Below are 20,636 nucleotides of genomic sequence, written 5' to 3'. Positions count from 1 at the left end.
GCAAATAACTCAAAACGTAAGCATTTTATCGAAAAAAATATTCTTAGCAAAACTACAGCCTATAAAAAAGTGAAAAAAACGGTGTATATATTAGGTCTCTATACCTAGCAAAAACAGAGTTATAGCTAATGAAAAATAGGTTTATATTCGAAAAATTCCAAATAGAATAATTCAATGTGAAATATTCAAATAATAAAGCATTCTTGGGGAAAACACATTAAAACTTTTTTAAAGTGTTTATAAATAGCTTTATTTCTGTTTTTATAAAAAAAATTCTAGTATCAAATATAAGCAAGCTACGCTTAAAATAAAGTTGGTCCCTTTTGTTTTGGCAAAAAAAATCAGGAAGATTACCCCCCAATTAGCAACTTAAATGAAATTAATCGTTACCGCTTCACAAGTTACTTTACTTATGTTGTGTTTATATGATCTGTAAATTTCATCGATTCAAAGTGCTTATTTTTTAAAAGTTTGGTTTTTAAGTAAAATTTTTAAAAATTTTAATTTTGAAAAATTGTTTTTTTTTTCAAAATAACTTTAAAATTGTTAAAGAGATACCAAAAATCTTATACAATAAACAAATCGGTTTTACAAATATTTTGTATTTTTTTGTTTTTCTGTAAGACAAAAATTGGTTATGATTCTGTGTTTCTAACTTTGCATACACTCGCGATAAGTAAATCGTTCAAGCCCTTTTAACTACAGCTCTTTCAAAAATAAGGACTTTGAACCGATGAAACTCACAGATCATATCGCCTGGTGAGAACAATAGTGACGAAACTTCAAAATGAACATTTAGAGATAATCGTATTTGAAGTTTTGATAAAACTGCTAAACAGTATAACTGAATAATAGGTAATCATTTTACAGAATTTTTCTAATAATATGCTTTCTAGATATGTAAACCAATTAGTAGAAGTAATTATATTTGAAGAAAAGATGGATATTGTATTTATTTTTGATTTTTTTTCTGCGTTACGCCATTATTGCATTATCGAGGATGTTTAATTTGATATTTCGCCACTATACTTTACTACTACTATACTACAACAGTTTGGTTTCTGTTTTAAATAATTAAAAAATTTACTTTTAAAAATAAATTAAACGCATCAAATAAAGTATTTTACTGTACACACCAGTTATTCGCAAAATGAAACTAAAGTACAATAGAAAAATAACAAAATAAGATCTTAAGTAATAATTATGAAAACGACAAACATGATAAAAGATAAAAAGTAAGCAAAAGAACTATGAATAGTAAAATTAAATTCATCATTTCACTCACGTATGTTTCGCATTTCAAACTACTAAAGAAATGGTTGTGGGTAGAAGGAATTGATTTATTTTGTAAGACTTCTTTTTAGAAATGAATATTGGTTCTCGATAGTGTGGAATTAAACAATACTGATCCAAAGTGGATAGACGCTTTCTTGATTTGCTATTTCTAAGTACCTAAGAACGATTGAAACTGAGTTTCTCTGTAAGAAGTTTTATAAAAAAAACACAACCAAAAACGACCACACAGACAAAAGTGTTCATTCGCCACTATTGCACATTGTACTACTATCTTTAATAAAATATCTAATATTTCAAATACATGCAGGCACGGCGTAATTACAGATTCGCCAGTGTTGATATAAAGTTTGGTGTGCTTTCGTCGTTAATGCATCAAAATATTTGACAAATTCACAATACCATAAAGACTTGCAGGCGCCCTCTAGTAATAAGGAAATTAAATAATTGTTAGCCGATATTGCACATAAAAGAGGGCATATTTAGGTGTCGATTGATGGACTTAACTCAAAAAGGTTGATTTTCGTGTTTCGCCACTATTGTTCTCACTAGGCGATATGATCAATACATACGCGAGTAAAAAACTTGTGAAGTGGTAACAATTAAGTTCATTTGAAATGCTAATTAGGGGGTGATTCTTACCAAAAAAAGGGATCAACTTTATTTTGAGCGTAACTTGTTTACTTTTGATGCTAAAAAATTTTTTTAAAAAACAAAAATAAGCATTTTTTAAACACTTTAAAAAAAGTTAAAATGATTTTTCCCCAAAAAAGTGCTTTGTTTTTTTGGTTATGGTAACTTTAAAATATTCTATTTGGAATTTGACGAATATGAACCTATTTTTCATTAGCTATAACTCTGCTTCTACTAGGTAGAGTGACCTAATATATACACCATGTTTTTCACTTTCTGACGTGCTATATTTTTTATAAGAATTTTTTTTCGACCAAATACTTACTTTTTGAATTATTTGCGAAAAACCGTCCGAAAACGTGGTAATTTTGTAGAAAAATTGACATATTCACTCACAAATAACTCGAAAAGTATTATCTTGGTGAAAAAACTTAATAGAACAAAAGTTGCTTAGAATTAGGCATTTTAACCATTTTCGGACTTATTTCGAATATATATTTTTCACCCCCAAAAGGGGGTGAAACTCACCCCTAGGGCAAAAGCACACATCGGCACAATATCACTTTTTTTCTTTGACTTGTTAGCTATGCGTATGCCAAATTTCATGTCAATCCAAGCGGTTCTTTAAAATTTAGAGGTTTTGCAATATTTTACCTTTAAATAACGTACTGCTAATAAAAATCTAATATTAAACTCCTTACTTGAAAAACCTTTTAATATAAATTTAAATGAGTTATGGGTAATTGAATGTATATTTTTTTCGGAGACATACACAAAAAAAAATGTTCAGAAAACGACTTAGAAATGCTGTGAGAAGGTTCAATTTTGTCTTGATACAAGAGATCTTTATCTCCAATAAAAATCTATTAGATTATACACCAGATCTGCGGAAGTCCCGAGGAGTTATACGTTACTGAAAGTTATAAATAAACCAATTGTTTGTAGTACGAATATTACAGAAAAAAATATAGTCAAATGATATTATAGTGGACATTATACATCGAATGCCAATGTATACATTGGTCCTTCGACAAAACAGCAGCAAAAGAGTGTTAAAAAGAATTGGACCTTCAAAGCAAACGACCCATAACGGCCTGAATAGGTGTTACCTAGTTTTATACATGATCAACGATCGCATATGAGGTCTTTCTGGAAGAAAGAAAATAAACAAAGAAGACCAGAGAGCAACAAAATTAGATCAGTAGGAGCCTTACAAGAGTTTTTTTTATCCAACTGAGTATCAGAGAAACAAAATAGCAGTCCTTCAGTCTACTCTTCCAACTTTTTGAATGTGAAGAAGCTAATAGCATCCAAAGGTTATTAGTTCCAGTTCCATTTTCAGAAACTATTATATTATTAAGGAAGAGACTATTAGGTATCTTTTATATTTATTTAAATATAAATGTAATACCTTAATATTGGATATTAATAATTATTTCATATTTGACTCGTCTGAAATTCTTAAAATATGCGATTCTTCTAATTTTAATATTTGATATCTTTAATAAATCAAAATATATATTTATAAACATATTTTAAATAATAACAACAATACCTGGGCATGGGCACGATAATATCGAACGACGAAAAGCTAGACTCACAAATTGCAAATAGGACAAAGAAAGCAACGAGAATATATTATGCAATAAATAATACGATAAGGGGAAAAAGGGAAAACAGCCAGGAAACGAATGAGTAAAATAGATGGGAAGACGAAGCTGGACAGGGAAAGGCACGAAAACATCAGAAACGTGCTAAGACAGGAACCAATAGAGAAAAAAAATGACAAAATAAAACTGAATTGGTTTGGACATATAACTAGGATGAACGAGAACAGACTAGTAAAGAAGGTGACAGATCCCAAAATACAGGGGAAAAGAAGAAGGGGCAGACCTAGAAAGGGGTGGATGGAGCAGATCGAGGAAATCGGGACAAAGAGAGGGAAACCAGTGCAACAGATAAAGGAAATGGCAGGAGACCGGAAGGCGTGGAAGAAATGGGTAAAAGATGGATAAGTAACAGTAAAGTCCGACGCTCTTATTGAGCATAATGACAACGAGAAGAAGAAGAAATTTATACAGAACGGTTTGCAGAGAAAAAACTTAAACTAAACTGTTGCTCCGTAAAACAGACAAATACAGTCGGAAAAATGAAAGAATACCCATGAACGATCACATCAATCACTTATTTTGTTACAACCACAAAAGTTTGTTATTTATAGAAAAAGACAGCAAATACAAAATAAGAAATTGATGTGATCGTTCATGGGTATTCTTTCATTTTTCCGACTGTACACGATATTTTTTAAATTCTTATATATTTGAAATTGTTGACACTTTATTTTAAATTACGATACTGGACAAAGTTCCTGACTAAAAACATTTAAGACCAATCAGACTTTACGTTATTGACATAAATTTAAAAACATGCATAAATAGTTCTTAAAGGCACATATTTTACTTTCGTATTTATGGAAAATAAATATGGCGTTAATTATTTACGAGTAGGTATTAGGAATATCACTTAGAATTATTAAACACTCACCATTCACAAACATTTCTCGTTCATCGTCTGTCTATAAGTAAAGCCTAACGGCCTACGTCTTACCTGAAATATTAAAAGATCAAACATAAACCACTTAATTAATATAATCGTCACTGAGTTCTAAAAAAATACTCGCTCAAACTCTAGCTTTGAAATTTTCAACAGGAAAGTATATTTAATCTGGATCTGGTTAATCATGATAGTTTTAGCACATTGCACCATCTGGATGCTAATGTAAAGGCAAACAGAGAAACACCGTTTGTCATTGTCGATGGAATGTAAATATAAAATATAACGTGGCACAAAGTGTCATTTTTTCTAAAATATGAAAAATATCGAATACGCCACTAAAAAAATAAGGAAAATATGTATCCATAGTTCACAAATATGGTCTATAGGTAATACACTCTCTGCAAGATGAACCAAATATCAATTTATTAAAAAACATTAGTTAAAAAATTTTTGTACGCATTTCAATATACGAGCTTTGATGAGAGTAATAAGTAGGTATAATGTTATTTTTCCTTTGCAGAAGATAAACTTATATTTTATTTTATTTATTTTGAACTGTATATAAATATCCTAAATATATTTACTTTGTTTTTAACCTGTGTTTTACTGAGTATGTCGTCCTTTTAAACCACAACATGTGAAGTTGTGACTATAATATAATATTATCGTCTAGAGTTAGGGTCTAGAGTACGCTTATGTATTAAACAAAGCGTGTTTTTATACTGACAGTATAAGTATACTGTTTCTGACAGTATAAAAGACAGAACGGAAATACATTTAATGATTCGCGGTGTGCTGAACGGAGAATAACCAACCAGGTATAATAGGTGAGTTAAACGTATGCCGACCATATTGCGAAAGCTTCTGAACCCCGACGTCTTCGCAAGCTGAGCGAATTCGACAAACCTCGCATCATCCTAGGCTACTCTCGATGAGTGAAGCGAGAAGCGATCCCTACATTTTTTACCGTCTGGCGAGTTGAGTGAGATATTTTTTAGAAAAGAGAAAAGCAAAAAGGAGAAAGCAAAATGATTTATTTAATTTTTTTTGTGAAAGGTTAGGAATAGGAGGCCATGCTAAGATGAGGAGAGGCGGATGATTGATATTGAGGGACAATAATAATTGTCCTTATTGTTAATTAATAAAATTGACACCTTAAATAGTTGGCACATTGTTTGTCTTTTTCTGTTCTTGTAAGCAATTACAGGCACTATAACCGAATAAAAAACGGGGAGATTTTTGAAGATATTCTTCTTTAGCGGCGAATCGATTGAGGGTAAAATTGTACATTTACCGCGCGCCTGCGCACACTGACAGTAGTTCTGACAGTATGTAGTTCATTGCTAATCTTTCAGGATAGCTATGTATGTATCTGTAACCGTGCAAATAAGTCATTAAAAGAATATATTAGTGGTTTTAGGAAATGTATTATTTATTATAATTCTTGTGTTTTTGGATTAATAAAATATTATGTAAGCATAACATTTTTACACTATATGTCGCCGTGTTGTGTAATTATATCCGAAACTTACATATTTATTTGTAGTGCCTCGATGGAGTAGTTAGAAATGCGTTAGCACTGAGATTAGAAGGTTGCGAGTTCAATTCTCGGGCGATTCATATTTTTTTTTATTTTTGGTTGTTTTAATAAAAAATTTTTGAAAGTGGTAGATAAGAAAGTTAGTTTGATTTTTAAATAAAATACAAATAACCTTTTAAGTATATTTACTTCGTTTAAATTACCTATTATATAATAGAAGAATATCTTCTTACGTGCGTACATAGTACACACACATTCTTTTTTTTATTTATTTTCTGTTGTTTTACTTTGTTAGCTGAACCCAAAATAAATATTAAACCTACAACTACATTGTAATTGGTCTTCATCTTAATAATGATAAAAATAAACACAACCAATTAGTGCTGACTATTAAGAAAACAGCACAAATTATCATTATTTAATATATTTTGGCTATGCTATCTTTTAAGTTTGTTGTTCATTGCAAAAGCGGAAATATGATGACTAGTTGTAAAAAGAAGTAATGGAAGAAATGAAAAATGTATTCTGGGCAAAAACTCGAGTGTTAAGTAAATGGCATATCCACTCGGTAAAATTTATCGACCCTTTTAAAAGTAAAGCGAATCTTGTGAAACATTAGAAAGCATTTTTAAGTTTTCAACAAAACCTCAACATTCATTAAAAAAGGGTACAAAGAATGCGCATTATAAATGACTAGGACAGGTTGTTCTAAAAAGTTTTCAATTTAAAAGTGGAACATTATAAAGTTCTAATTCTTTTAACCTGAAGCTAAGATATTATTGATGGATTTCGGAGTTCCAAGAAAACTTTTTATTTTATGCATTAAGTAGGTTTTTTAGTGACATAAAAGTTTGAATGTTACCGGTATACTAAAAAGTCACTGTAATTGTCTATTACTAGTTACAGTCTAGTAATTTAAAGAGCCAATAAATAAATTTCAAAGCGCCAATTGATAAACACTACAGGTTAACATAATTTCTTAAACAGTTCATAAAAATTCAATCATTAATTATGCTTCTTCTTCTTATTCCTCTTTATTAGCAATTCTGCTTGTTCATTGGCGGATTGATACCTCTATGGAAGGCTGTCACTCAATCTTTTGCGCGGTCGGCCGATACTTCTTCTTCTACCGATTGGTGATTTATCTCGTGCTATTTTGACCACACGTGCCTCCCTCATTCTGGTTATGTGGTTGTTCCATTTCTTTTTTTCTATTTAGTGTCCATTCGTTTATACACTGTACGTTACATTGTCTTCTAATATCTTCGCTCCTCTTTCGATCTTTCAGTGTATTTCTTGTAATTCTTCTCAGTAGGTACTCTCATCTCTGCCGTTTCCAGTAGTCATTGTGTTGAGGCTGTATCGGGTCTTGTTTCTGATGTCATTATTGGTCTTAGGGTAAGCACAGGACAAGTAAGTCGCGGTGGAGGTGTAGGTCGCGGTAGATGCTACTAGTTAAGTCTCGGTCGATGTCGACAGCACATAGCAAGGAGGTCACCTGCGCTGTCAGTCGAGCTAGAACCACTATCAATTTGCTGTAAATAATAAGATCCTCCTTCATGTTTCAAAAATTTACTGAATTTAATTACTTTAGAAATTCAAAAATAAACTGAATACAAAAAAGGGATTATATAAAAAGTATTATCTCAGATCATCGTTGTAGGCCGCGCAGTAGACATCCATGTAAAACAAACTCATTTTATTTTCAAAAGCATCGATGTAAACCTCCTGGATGGCATCGCGCTAAACCTCCATCGCGACTTACCTGCTCTTCAATTCACTACAATGTGTTTGTTTCACATAGATGTCGACATCGACCGCGACCGACACCTACACCTCCACCTCGACTTACTTGTTCTGTGCTTACCCTTAGACTGGCTTTATAAATTCTTGACTTCATCCCAGTGTTAAGATGTCGGGATTCTTCTTCTTTAAGTACCGTGCCCAAATTTTTAGGCGTGGGTAGCTTCCATAACAATTTGCCGATATCGTTCTCGATCTTGTGCGGCATGTAACAGTTGATCTGCTGATAAGCCAGTCCATTGACGAAGGTTTCGGAGCCATGAATATTTCTTTCGACCAATTCCTCTTTTTCCGTCGATCTTTCCATTGAGTATTAACTGCAGCATCCTGTATCTGCTACCTCTCATTATATGCCCCAGATATTCAAGTTTTATCTTTTTTATCATCTTCTTTAAGTCACCTTCGCCTGGACCTACTCTGTTTAAGACTTCTCTGTTTGAAATGCGTTGAACCCAAGATATTCTGAGCATTCTACGATACGACCACATCTCAAAGGCTTCTAATTTGTTCATCATGTTAACCTCCATGATCCAGGGTTCACATCCATATAGTAATACAGGATACACATAACATTTTAGGAACTTGATTCTTACTTGTAAGTTCAGCTGAGAGTTGCTTAGAATATATCTAAGTTTCATAAATGCTCCTCTTGCAATTTCTATACGAGTTTTAATTTCTTCATCCGGATTTAGTGTCTCGTTTATCCAACATCCTAGGTATTTAAAATGGTTAACTTTTGTTATTGATTCATCATTGACAATTAGTTGCATAGGGCCGACGTCTTGTTTACTAACCACAAGTAACTTTGTCTTTGTTGCATTTATGTTAAGTCCGTTATTGGAGCATTCTCTAGTGACTCGATCTATAAGGAATTGAAGATCTTCGATATTTTCAGCCATGATCGCGGTGTCGTCTGCATATCTGATGTTGTTAATAGTTGCTCCCCCGATTAGAACTCCACATTGTCCTTCCAAGGCTTCATTAAAAATTATTTCTGAGTATACGTTAAACAAAGTTGGGGATAACACACAACCCTGTCTGACACCTCTTTGAATGCAAATTTTGTCTGTTTCTTTGCCATCTACCAGAATAGAAGCTTCCTGATTCCAATATAGATGTTTTAAAAGTCTCAGATCTTTATCATCCATTCCAATCATTTCTAGATATTTCAAACAACCTATCATGTTGAACTCTATCAAACGCCTTCTCAAAATCTATAAAGCAGACGTAAATTGGTTTCTGTACTTCCCATGATCGTTGAAGTAATCTTAACATTGAGAACAAAGCTTCCCTTATTCCCAATCCTTTTCTGAAACCGAATTGTTTGTTTCCCATTGTCTCTTCACATTTCTGCTTGATTCTATTAAGAATTATCTTAAGAAGTAGCTTGAGAGAGTGGCTTATGTCGGGATATATTGGTTAATATATTATATATGTTATTAATATATTGTATATGTTAATAGGTATGTATATTAATGATGCTGATGGGTTTAATTAAAATTTATAAAATTTAGTTTTTTACTAAAGTTCTTCTTTTTGAGGTATTGAACCTTTCTCATTTTTATGATGTCGATGAATAATCGCTCTTTGTGCATGGTTTCCAGCACACGGCCGTTGAATATGTGTGCTGTCCACAGGATTCTGAGCATGCGACGGAACACCACAACTTGAACGCTTCTAATTTGTTAAGATTTTTTATTTTCGTTGTCCAAGTTTCACATCCTTAGTACAAAACGGACCAGACGTAGCACTACAATACTCTTAGACGTGTGGTCAATGGCAGACTTCTACTGCACAATACAGAACGCTAACTAACAAATCGTGTTCGTGCACACTTTATTCTAGTCGAAATTTCCTCATCACTTTCAGCCCCTAAGTCAATCCAGCTACCCAGATATCTAAAGTGTTCCACCCTTTCCAGAATTTTGTTATCTAATTTTACTACGGAGTCTTCGATATTAATTTTTCCGACCACCATCCATTTTGTTTTCTTTGCGTTGATTGCATTGATATAAAAACACCCAGGATAGAACCTATGAGCAAAATTCTGGCGTCCAAAGTAGCCGATAAAAAGTAGTCGCTAACTTGACATAACAATGGCCAACTCTTGGTTTCCGGAATAATTTCTTGATTTACCAACAGGAATGCATTAAATTATTGACTTAATATTTCCTTAATACATAATGTTACCTGTTTTACAATTTATTTTACATTAAAATATGTCACCAAATAAAATATTTATTATTTATTAACCACAAAAACACCTGTCAACACAGTAATTTACTGTGACCTGTCAACGCCAACTTCACGTCAGAAATTGTAAACAGTATGTGACGTCAGTTCCGTCGCAGATCAGATGCATGTAAAATTATACACAGTTAGACCGCTTGGTTGATTGTTAAGCTCTTTGCAGTGCAGTCGTTGTTTACAGCTTTCAGCAGTGTTTGAAGATCTTCTAAACTCTCTGCCATTATGGAGGTGTCATCTGCGTATCTGATGTTATTAATGATTTCACCACCGATTTTAACACGTTCTCGACGATTATTTAACGCTTCGTAAAAAATTGGTTTGGTGTAGGCATTGAACAATGTCGGTGACATAACACATCCCTGTCTGACACCACGCTTAATAGAAACTTTAGCTGAAACTTCTTGATCCACAATACAAGCGGACTGATTAAAGTAAAGATTTTTGAGCAATCTAATGTCGTACGTGTCCAGACTAACTAAATTCAATAATTGAAATAGCAATGTATGTGGTTTTCTATCAAAGGCTTTTTCGAAATCTATAAAGTATACGTAAATCTTAAACTCAATGCTCTTATGTAAGAGTATTCGCATGCAAAAAAAAAAGAGCTTCAGGACTACCCATACCGTTTCATTTCGAAAGTTCATTTGATGTACATTTCTACCATTCTCTTAGGTTACGTAGCCACGATATTCTGCGTTTCCCTATGCTTCTTTTTCCTTTAATATTTCCCTGCATAATCAATGGAAACAAGTTGTAAAGATTATATTAGTCACAGTCAAATCCCATATTACTGCAATATCAATCACATTATATTCTTCATCATTTCTTATTCCAATCCATCCCATCCAACATCCATGAACTCTTTCTATTACCACTCATTGTCTACCAATATGTCCATTCGATTAAACGCTTTTAGTCTACACAATCTACAGGAATCTCGAGCAGCTCGCACTCAAGGGCACTCCAAAAATAAAGTACTAACTCAAAAATAAGACAAAATGTAGATATTTTTTAATATGGTTAGTATAAATATCCAATCTGTATACAAATTAAGAGAAGCCGCTTAAAGGTACTCTCATAGTAACTTAATAAATATAATGAGTTAATAAAGGTAATATAAAACAGTGTTTATTTTGTCAAATATAGTGGTTTATGCCGCGAAAACTGCAGTTTAATAGTTGAAGCAGATATAATAAAACCCGTTATTAATTAACGGAAGTTACCTCGCGGTGTCTTAGCACACGCTTCTTGTGCAAAACGTCCCCATTCATCAGGTGAAAGTTTCCCCTTAAATCTTAATTAGAGCAGTTAAAATTCTCCGGCGAACCTCAAGTCTATAATTTTGATAAGGCGCGAGGGTAACGCAATGTGTTTACATATTTCCGTGGAATAAGGTGCTTTATAGTCCTGGATCCCGCGTACCAAAGAAATACTCCAGGGAAATCAGCTAGAAATGAGACCATGTTCGAGACACTCAAATATCCAGGTAGCTGACTACTTTTTTAGTTATTGTAAACCTATAGGGCTTTTCATCGATTGTCACATAATATTAATATATCTACGTCATACGTCTTTGGTTTGTAAAGGGTTTGTATATTAATATATACCAATAACGTATGACGTAGATATATCAATATTATGTGACACATGACAGAAGCTCGAAACAAATGACTGAATGAAAAGCCCTATAAGAAGAAAACTAGCATAATTGGCCTAACTACTGTCCTATAGATCTTGGCCTTTGTTTTTGTCCTTAGATGTGTGTTGCGCCAGATAGTGTGTTTAAGACATCGTGCTATTATGTTGGCTTTGTTTATTTGTTAGACAACTTCCACTTCTGTACCTCCATAACTGTGCATTAGCACTCCCAGGTAGCTGATACTTCTTTCTTGCTGAATTATTTTGCAGTCCACTTCCAGCTTGCATCTTATTGGATCTTTACCATAGAGATTACCATACTTTTTGTTTTATTTGGTGATATTATCATGTTGAATTTCTTGCTGTTACATTAAATTGATATAAAAGTCTCCGAAGGTCATCTTCAGTCTCTACCATAAGTATGGCATAGTCTGCATAGCATCCTATAGAGATAATTTCTTCGTCCATTCTGTACCCTATACTCAGGTTTTTGACTTTATAAATAATTTCATCCATGATGAAGTTAAACAGCAGCGGGCTCAATAATAGGGTGGATGAAAAATTCGAAGTCATTATTTTTTATGGGGCTAGTGCGAAAAAGTTGTGTTTTGATGTATAATAAAACTGTAAGAAATCTTTTTTGTATTGGACCCTATATTCAGGTTCCATATTAAATTTAAATTTTTAGGAAAAACAAAAAAAAATTAAAAATTTATTTTTTTACCAGTTCTTTGAATCTAAATAATTGTTTTATGATACAATATATATTTTGAGATTGGTAGTCTGATTTTGTGTTAAAAAACGGCATATTCTAGACTGCAACCTTGAACGAATAAAGTCATCCCTTGATTCTGGTCCACAAACAGCAGCTGATGCTTCAGTTACTAACTTAACAGTTCTTTCGACGGATTTTGTATGACAAGGGCAGTTGAAGACGTATATGTTGTAATTCCCAGAATCAATCTTATCCCTTACATCTTCATTGGAAATATGTTTTAGCAAAGGAGGAGCCGTAACTTTGAATCCAGAAACAGAAATTAAGTCATTATAATCTGCAGTACTTAAATTTAATGTTGGTATTTTGAATCTCCGGATCTTTCTTTCTTCCTGACTTTCTCTAGCTTTCGGCACTCTGCTTAGTCCTAGCTCCCGTATATGTTTTAGTTCATCTTTCATCATACCGAGTAATACATTTTCGGGATGGGAAAAATAAGCATTTGTTTGGATAACGGCATCGACAATTTTTCTTTGGTCAACTGGTAAAAATCGTGAATAATGGATCATTCGCCATAAATGTTTTGAACCATCAGAACAGCTAGGATACAGTTTTATATAAAACCAAACTGATGCATACACTTTTTGGATGAAACTTACTAACATAATTAATTGGGGGCTAGGACATTCAGTTCCAACATACAATCGAAGCAACCGATTAACAACTGTCAGCCACCTTGCGAATGATATTTTCCCAGGTTTTTTTAAGGCTCAAATCATTAGGACATTTTCCCGCAGCAACTGCTTGACTGATTTGGTACAAGTACTTCTGATCGGTACTAAGGTCTGTTGTTTCTAATAATATTGCTAGGTTGTTTTCTATTGCGCCAAAATCGATAACAGCCTTCTCTTCACAGCGTTCCAGAAGTTTCCCTATTGGCCCTGACAAACCAACTGGTCCACTGGTGCGTGCATCTAACTGTTGAATTAAATGACGTAGAGGTAGCTCATTGCAATGCAATAAGCACACTAGCAATTGAAGTGAAGTGCAGCAGTATTTGTGACGTAGATGGTTGGACTGGAACTGTTGACAAAGGAGCAATGAATTCTTCTTCACGATCATCTGCATCAGAAGAATTTGAGTCAGACAAGCTGCTACTTATGGAAGGATTAGAGGAATCTACGGTACATGCTTTAAGAACAATTTCTTCAGTATTATATTTTTGAGAACTTGCCTTTGCCTTCATCGTTCTTTCCATTTTCTTCCTTATTGCTGAAGATGCTGCAATATACACTGGTCCAATTGCCATTTTTCGACAGGATCGTTGATCTTGAAGAAAACTTCGCTCATTTTGTGGTACTTTCTTGATTTTATCACAAGTACACACACACAATTCCAGTCATGTTGCACTTGCAAGCCGCGATATCAATAACTTTTTACACTCCTTTCGGAACTGGTAAATCTTTTCTATTTATGAATCAGATGCTTGCTGAGTTTTTGTGTACCTATCGCTTAAGATTTTGATACTCTGTATAAATATTTTTAATCATATCTTGAATGCGCGTATGCGATAATGTTGGAATAGAAGCTTTTATTCATATTATTTGTTCTACTTTCGTTGCAACGGCATTTAAGACGTAGGCGATAGATGTATCTTTATTATTATTTGTCAACTTAAGTTCATTACGAATAAAGAGAAAGCACTTTAGAAAGTCACACTTAGTTGGTAAAACACGATCATTGAAATTTGATCACAGCCATATTGATTTTTTCGACAAAAATATTTTTTTTGATTTTTCATTTTTTAAATCCAATATGGAACCTCAAGATATTTTTTTATTTCAAAATGCTCTCGCACCAATTGTTTTCATCACCTGACACAACTTTTAAACGATAGCCACAAGAATTTTTCTTTTCTTTTATTTTTTTTACCTTTTTCGTTCCACTCTACTCAATACGTATGCCTCTTTCCACTTGTATGGGCTGTGTTAGTTTGTCATTAATTCTGGCCTGTATGTTATTCCTGCTGTATATGCTTTCGATAGTCTTGATAATATCTGACGGTATGTTTCGTTTATACAGGGTGTTTCATTGGGAAACGGAAATACTTTAATGATGAATAGAGGTCACCGATCCGGTTCTAGATATAGTACATTTTTTGCCCTACCGACTTTTATAACCGAGTTACAGGGTGTTTTATCGATTTTGCGCATTTCTTTCCTAAGCCATAACTTTAGAACCACTTTGTATATCTTTTTGATATTTGGTACACATATGTCTCATTCAAAACCCAAACGTCCGAAATACTAACCATAAGAAAAATCCAGGTCCGGATTAACAAATAATTATAAAGTAACTGTGACCTTAAAACAACACCCTGCATATTGAAATTTTGAAAATCTGTTTGCATATTTGAAAAGAGTACAAAAAAGTAAGTTTAATGGATCGCTTCAATTTTTCGGCCAGACAATTTTATGACTTTAATTTTGAAATATAATGGAAAAACTGCGTTTTGTTCGGAAAGCTATTTATCACCAGCATTTTTGAATATATCTTACAAGTTTCGTACGTCGGACTACGAAAACGTCGCATGAATTTTATCGGACAGAACTTACAATTAATTTTTTACCCTTTCATTAAAATCTCATGCAAAAATCAGACTACTATTTATTTATCACCAACATAATTCCTGTCAATTGACATGTTCCACGTGTCGGACTTATTAAAATGCCCAACATATTTGTCGAACAAACATTTTTTCATATATTATATAACGTTGGCTATTGAATAAACTTAAAAACAATATGTTAGTTTTCGCAATCATAAACTTGTCAGGATGACACGTTTATCACGTTCCATAATTATTAAAGCTTCCCCTGTTCCAGTGTTCCCTCCCGTACATCAAAGTCTGTCCGACTAGACACCCTTAAGCTATTAACAAATTTCTAGCTTGCTATTAATAAACTTTTCATTGGTACGCGGGATCCAGGACTATTAGGTACCGGTGTTGGGCCAGGCCGGTAACAAATTAGAACAGGGGGTATTAATTGCGTCGCGGCGCCTACCGTACCGACTGTGGGCTTCCCCTGAGCTACGCCAGTATTTTGTCGTTTATTTCCGGTGCTGTAAGTTTGCGGTGAAATTCTGACACCGTTTGTGGCATTCTTAAGGTGAAAATCTTTTATTGTAATGTTCTTTTACGAAAATCGTAGTGTAATAAAAATTTAAACGAATTCGGTTAGGTGCAAAATCTTGGTAGACCAGGGCGCATCTGTAAAAATATTAGTACATTTGGACGTTGAGAGGTGACTCAAATTTTTTTGCAGAAATTGCTTGAAAATTAATCAAATAATAATATTTGAGTTATCCTCCCTCTCAATAAGGTCCGGAACATTGTTTAAATAATCAAAATGTCAAAAAATTAAGGAAAAATTCGATTTTTTTCTTGGTTTTTTTATTATAACTTTAAAAGTATTCATTTTCGAGAAAAGTTGTACCGACATAAAAGTTGCGTAATTAAATTTCCTATAATTTAAAATTGGTTAAAAATTTAAAAAATAGTCACCCTTGTTGCAAAGTAGCAATAATTGTGAAAAAAAACATACAAAAACAAGTATTCGCATTATACGTTTTTCAACCATTTATGCTACACTTAGGACCTTCAAATTTCACCCTGAAAAACTATATGATACAGTAAAACAATACTGTATATTTCATTAAGATCGGTTCAATAGATTTTGCAAAATAAATTTTGCAATCCAGCTTTCGTAAAAAAAAATCATTTTTTCAAAATGTTACAGGACTGAAAATAAAGCAGATAGCAAGTTGAAATTTTTTTTGTGTATAGAAGTGTACTGCACCTTTCATTTGCAATTTTGCAAAATTAAAATCGATTAACATCACGGCGTCAGGAATTTTTTTAAATAAACATTAATTATTGGTGCTACGCGCAGGACAGCGGATAGTTTGTTTTGATTAGGCATTCCAATGACCTTTGATAATGATTGATACATTTTAATTTTTATTACATTTCCATATAAATAAATAAATTTTTTATTGCAAAATAAAAACACATACTCTATACTTTGAAATCACAATTTTATTAGCAAAAACTTTCTTTGTTAATATATTTTAACTTAAATAATAAAAGTTTATTATTTTTAAACATATGCAATTGTTTAAACAATATTTCACAAACAATAATAAAATTAGTTTGATTTTTGTGGAATTAAAATATTAAAATACAACAAAATATAGAGTAAGAAAATAATATATTAGATAAAGATTGGAAGAAATTTTGGTGGGAATCAACTTGTGTGAATCGAACACCGCTGTCCTGCGCGTAGCACCAAAAATTATTGTTTATTTCAAGAATTTTCTGACGCCGTGGTAATTAATCGATTTTAATTTTGAAAATTGCAATTGAAAGGTATCGTACACTTCTATAAGTAAAAAAAATTAAACTTGCTATCTGCTTTATTTTCAGTCCTGTAACATTTTGAAAACATGAATTTTTTTTGCGAAAGCTGGAATTCAAAATTTATTTTGCAAAATCTATTGAACCGATCTTAATGAAATTTACAGTATTGTGTTACTGTATCATAAAGTTTTTCTGGGTGAAATATGAAGGTCCTAAGTGTAGCATAAATGGTTGAAAAACGTAAAATGCGAATACTTGTTTTTGTATGGTTTTTTTCGCAATTATTGCTGTTTTGCAACTAGGGTGACTATTTTTTAAATTTTTAGCCAATTCTATATTGTAGGAAATTTAATTACGCAACTTTTATGTCAGCACAACTTTTCTCGGAAATGTATACTTTTAAAGTTATAATCAAAAAACGATGAAAAATATCGAATTTTTCCTTCAATTTTTGACATTTTGATTATTTAAACAATGTTCCGGACCTTTTTGAGAGGGAGGATAACTCAAATATTATTATTTGATTTATTTTCAAGCAATTTCTGCAAAAAAATTTGAGTCACCTCTCAACGTCCATCTCAAAACAGATGCGCCCTAGACTATGGTCCAAAGCTATTTATATTTCGAATTCTGAGAAAACTAAAAAATATTTTGGAAAAATTTAAACTCATAATGAAAGATTACATTATTACCGAGGGCCAAAAGTCCCTTAGAATAAACAAAAACTTTATTTTGAATGAAATATTTAAAATTAATAAAAAAAAAAAATGAAAAAAAAAGTTTTTAAGAAACGCTTTTTTTTAGTTACGAGTGACTAAAATTAAAAATATTAAAAAAAAATCAACTAAAAAGCAAAAAATAAAAAGAATTGAAAAAATCTAACACATTCGTTAAAGAAAAGCGTGGCGCGTCTTCATCGAATAAACGGTTTTCGCTCCACGCTTTTGTTTGACGAATGTGTTAGATTTTTTCAATTCTTTTTATTTTTTGCTATTTAGTTGATTTTTTTAAAATATTTTTAATTTTAGTCACTCGTAAATAATGAAAAGCGTTTCTTAAAAACTTTTTTCCATATTTTTTTATTTTTTACTTTTTAGTCTTACACTTTTCAAACATTAAAATATATCGTCATGTTTATTAAAATATGTATAAAACGTATGATGTACTAACATGAAAAGTGGTTGGAATCGGCAAAAAATTTGAAACTTTATTGTTTATTTATGAAGCATAACCTAAACAATTAACGCAAAAAGTGAAATTATGTATAGTTCATATCATTAGCTACTATAATCCGTAAAAGTTTCAAGTTTTTACATTGTAAAAAACAAGAAAATTTAAGCATTTTCCATTAAAATCGTTTTTTTTTTTATTTAAACAATGATTAAACATAAAAAAAATTTATTGACTATTCATGTATTGTTCCCGCGAATGCATATGTCTGCAAATTTTCATTCATTTGCATTGGAGGAAAGGCAGTCAAATTAACGTCTAAAGATTTGACGCAAACTATTGAACTAACTAAAAGCGTTTAAAAATCACACTAAATTTTCACTTTTTTTTTACCCGTGTAACTTATTAAAATAAACATTATAGAAGTTTTCAGTAACTTTCGGCCCTTGGCAATAATGTAATCTTTCATTCTGCTGCGTTTAAATTTTTCAAAAATACTTATTAGTTTTCTCAGGACTCGAAAAAAATGAATACATTTAAATAGCATTGAATCAAGATTTTGAGCCTACCCCCTTAAGTGTACCATACATTTTTCAATGAATTAATCTACACAAAAGGTTGAGATAAATTTTGAGAAAACCAAATTTATGACAAATGTTTCTTTATTCAATTACTTCAGGTAATTGAAGTACCCAGTAGTTCATCATCAGCAATGGCGTTACAATTCTTTGTGAGTCTTTGCCGCGTTTACTATTGCTTCCCATGTTTGTCGTTCCTGTGCTACTCGTCTCTAGCTATGGCGGTTTTTGACAAAACACCGGTTTTCGGTTATACCGGTTTTTATTTGCTTACGGTTTAACCTGGCGGTTATAACCGGCCCAAAAAACCGGTTTTTAGAAAAACCAGTTTTCGGTTTTTTTAATCCAATAGGTTACAAAGTTACATTTACAATACACTTTAGTTTGCGATACTCCATTCGTTTACAAATGAAGAAGTAATACGCAGAATAAATAACGAGCCAGAAGTTCTACTGAATATAAAAAAGAGAAAACTTGAATACTTAGGCCACCTGATGAGGGGACAAAAGTACACATTCCTACAAAATATAATGCAAGGAAAAATCCAAGGACGAATAAATCCAGGCCGTAGAAGAATGTCCTGGATGAGAAATTTGAGAGAGTGTTTTGGCTGTACCACTAACGAATTGCTCAAAGCAGCAATAAATAAAATTAGAATCGCCCTAATGATATCCAATCTCCGATAGGAGAGGCACTCAAAGAAGAAGAAGACTCCATTCGGCTCGATATCAATATGATCAAAATTAGTACTATCGAAAGAACATGTATTACTTTTAACACGTTTGTATATTTGTAGAATAGGTACATTTTAACTCATTTAATACTTCCTGTATGAGTGTATCGTTCTGAAAACGTAGCAAAATTCTTGGAGATTCGTATTCGTAATCAGCAATTCGATATTCATAGTCAGAGCATTATTTTTGGTAATCAGAAAAAGTCATTCACCCACTTTCAATGTCAAGAGTTAAGTGTGAAAAATATATGATGCTTTCGTCTAATTCAACCAGATCACTTCTTATGTAAATATTATGATTACAAATACCTTTTCAAGGAAATATTATAATAAAACTTAATAATTGTTTTTAGCTGATGTGGGATTGCACTCTCAGTTTGCTTCTATATTTTATAAAATAAAATAAAATTTGAATTATGGTTTTGTTTGGAATAATTACTTGAGAATAATAATTATGATTGGGATCCAAAATAATACCTAACCTAATCCTTATCACCGTAAAAACCTAATAACCGGTTTTTACCTTAAAAAGAAAAAACCGGTTATAACCGGGACAAAAAACCGGTAAAACCGGTTATTGCGAAGTAAAAAAAACGGTTTTAGGTTTAAACCGGTAGGTTTTTCCCATCCCTACTCGTCTCACTCCCATTTTCTCCAGATCTTCTTTGACTGCATCTTTCCAACTTTTTCTAGGCCGTCCTCAGACCTTCTCCCATCTTACCTTTCCCAAAACACATTGTTTGTAAGGCGGTTGTCGTTACTGCGTATCACATGCCCTATCTGGCTGAGTCTATTGGTCTTTATATATCTGATTAGATTTTCTTTCCGAAGAGAGACCCTAATTCGTTGTTGTAGTGCCCCACTGCCCCAGTAGTTAGTCCTTAGTTGTTGCCATTAGTGTTAATATGTAATATGGAAAGGATATGTGACAAGACGGAGCAACTCTTTGCAACTCGGGAAAATCGACAATGAATCACCACACCAGACGGAATTGAATAATTTTATGAACAGCTACATGAAGTACTACATTCCTATAAATTGCAGGAAGTCGAATGGCATGGGAACTACGATAGGGTATAAATGGGTGGTTAAAGGAGTAATGCGACAATTTGGATTATGAGACAGAAACGAAGCAAAGTGGAATTATATAAATATTCTTGGAAATGTTGAAAAACCACTGGTAGAATATGAACAAAACGGATATATAAGAAAATTACAAATAACCAACAACTTTTTATGTCACAATAAAACACTGAAAAACGTTTGTTTTTCTATACTTCCACAAAATTTATTACAACTATGTTATT

The 20,636-nt window shown here is 32.4% G+C and overlaps 1 protein-coding gene across 1 annotated transcript in view; it reads right to left on the bottom strand.

Moving 5' to 3' along the window:
- The window catches only part of LOC126883414 (uncharacterized), a 102,704-nt gene extending 90,703 nt beyond the window's left edge, over positions 1–12,001 (bottom strand). The window contains exon 1 of the mRNA XM_050648960.1: positions 11,919–12,001. Coding sequence (XP_050504917.1) covers positions 11,919–12,001 — 83 coding nt within the window. The remainder of the gene's footprint in view (positions 1–11,918) is intronic.
- Between the last annotated feature and the right edge of the window lie 8,635 nt (positions 12,002–20,636).

The sequence above is a fragment of the Diabrotica virgifera genome, chromosome 4, assembly GCF_917563875.1.
Source record: "Diabrotica virgifera virgifera chromosome 4, PGI_DIABVI_V3a".
Lineage (NCBI taxonomy): Eukaryota > Metazoa > Arthropoda > Insecta > Coleoptera > Chrysomelidae > Diabrotica > Diabrotica virgifera.
The sequence above is the reverse complement of the archived record's forward strand: the minus strand, read 5'-3'. Positions and strand labels throughout refer to the sequence as shown.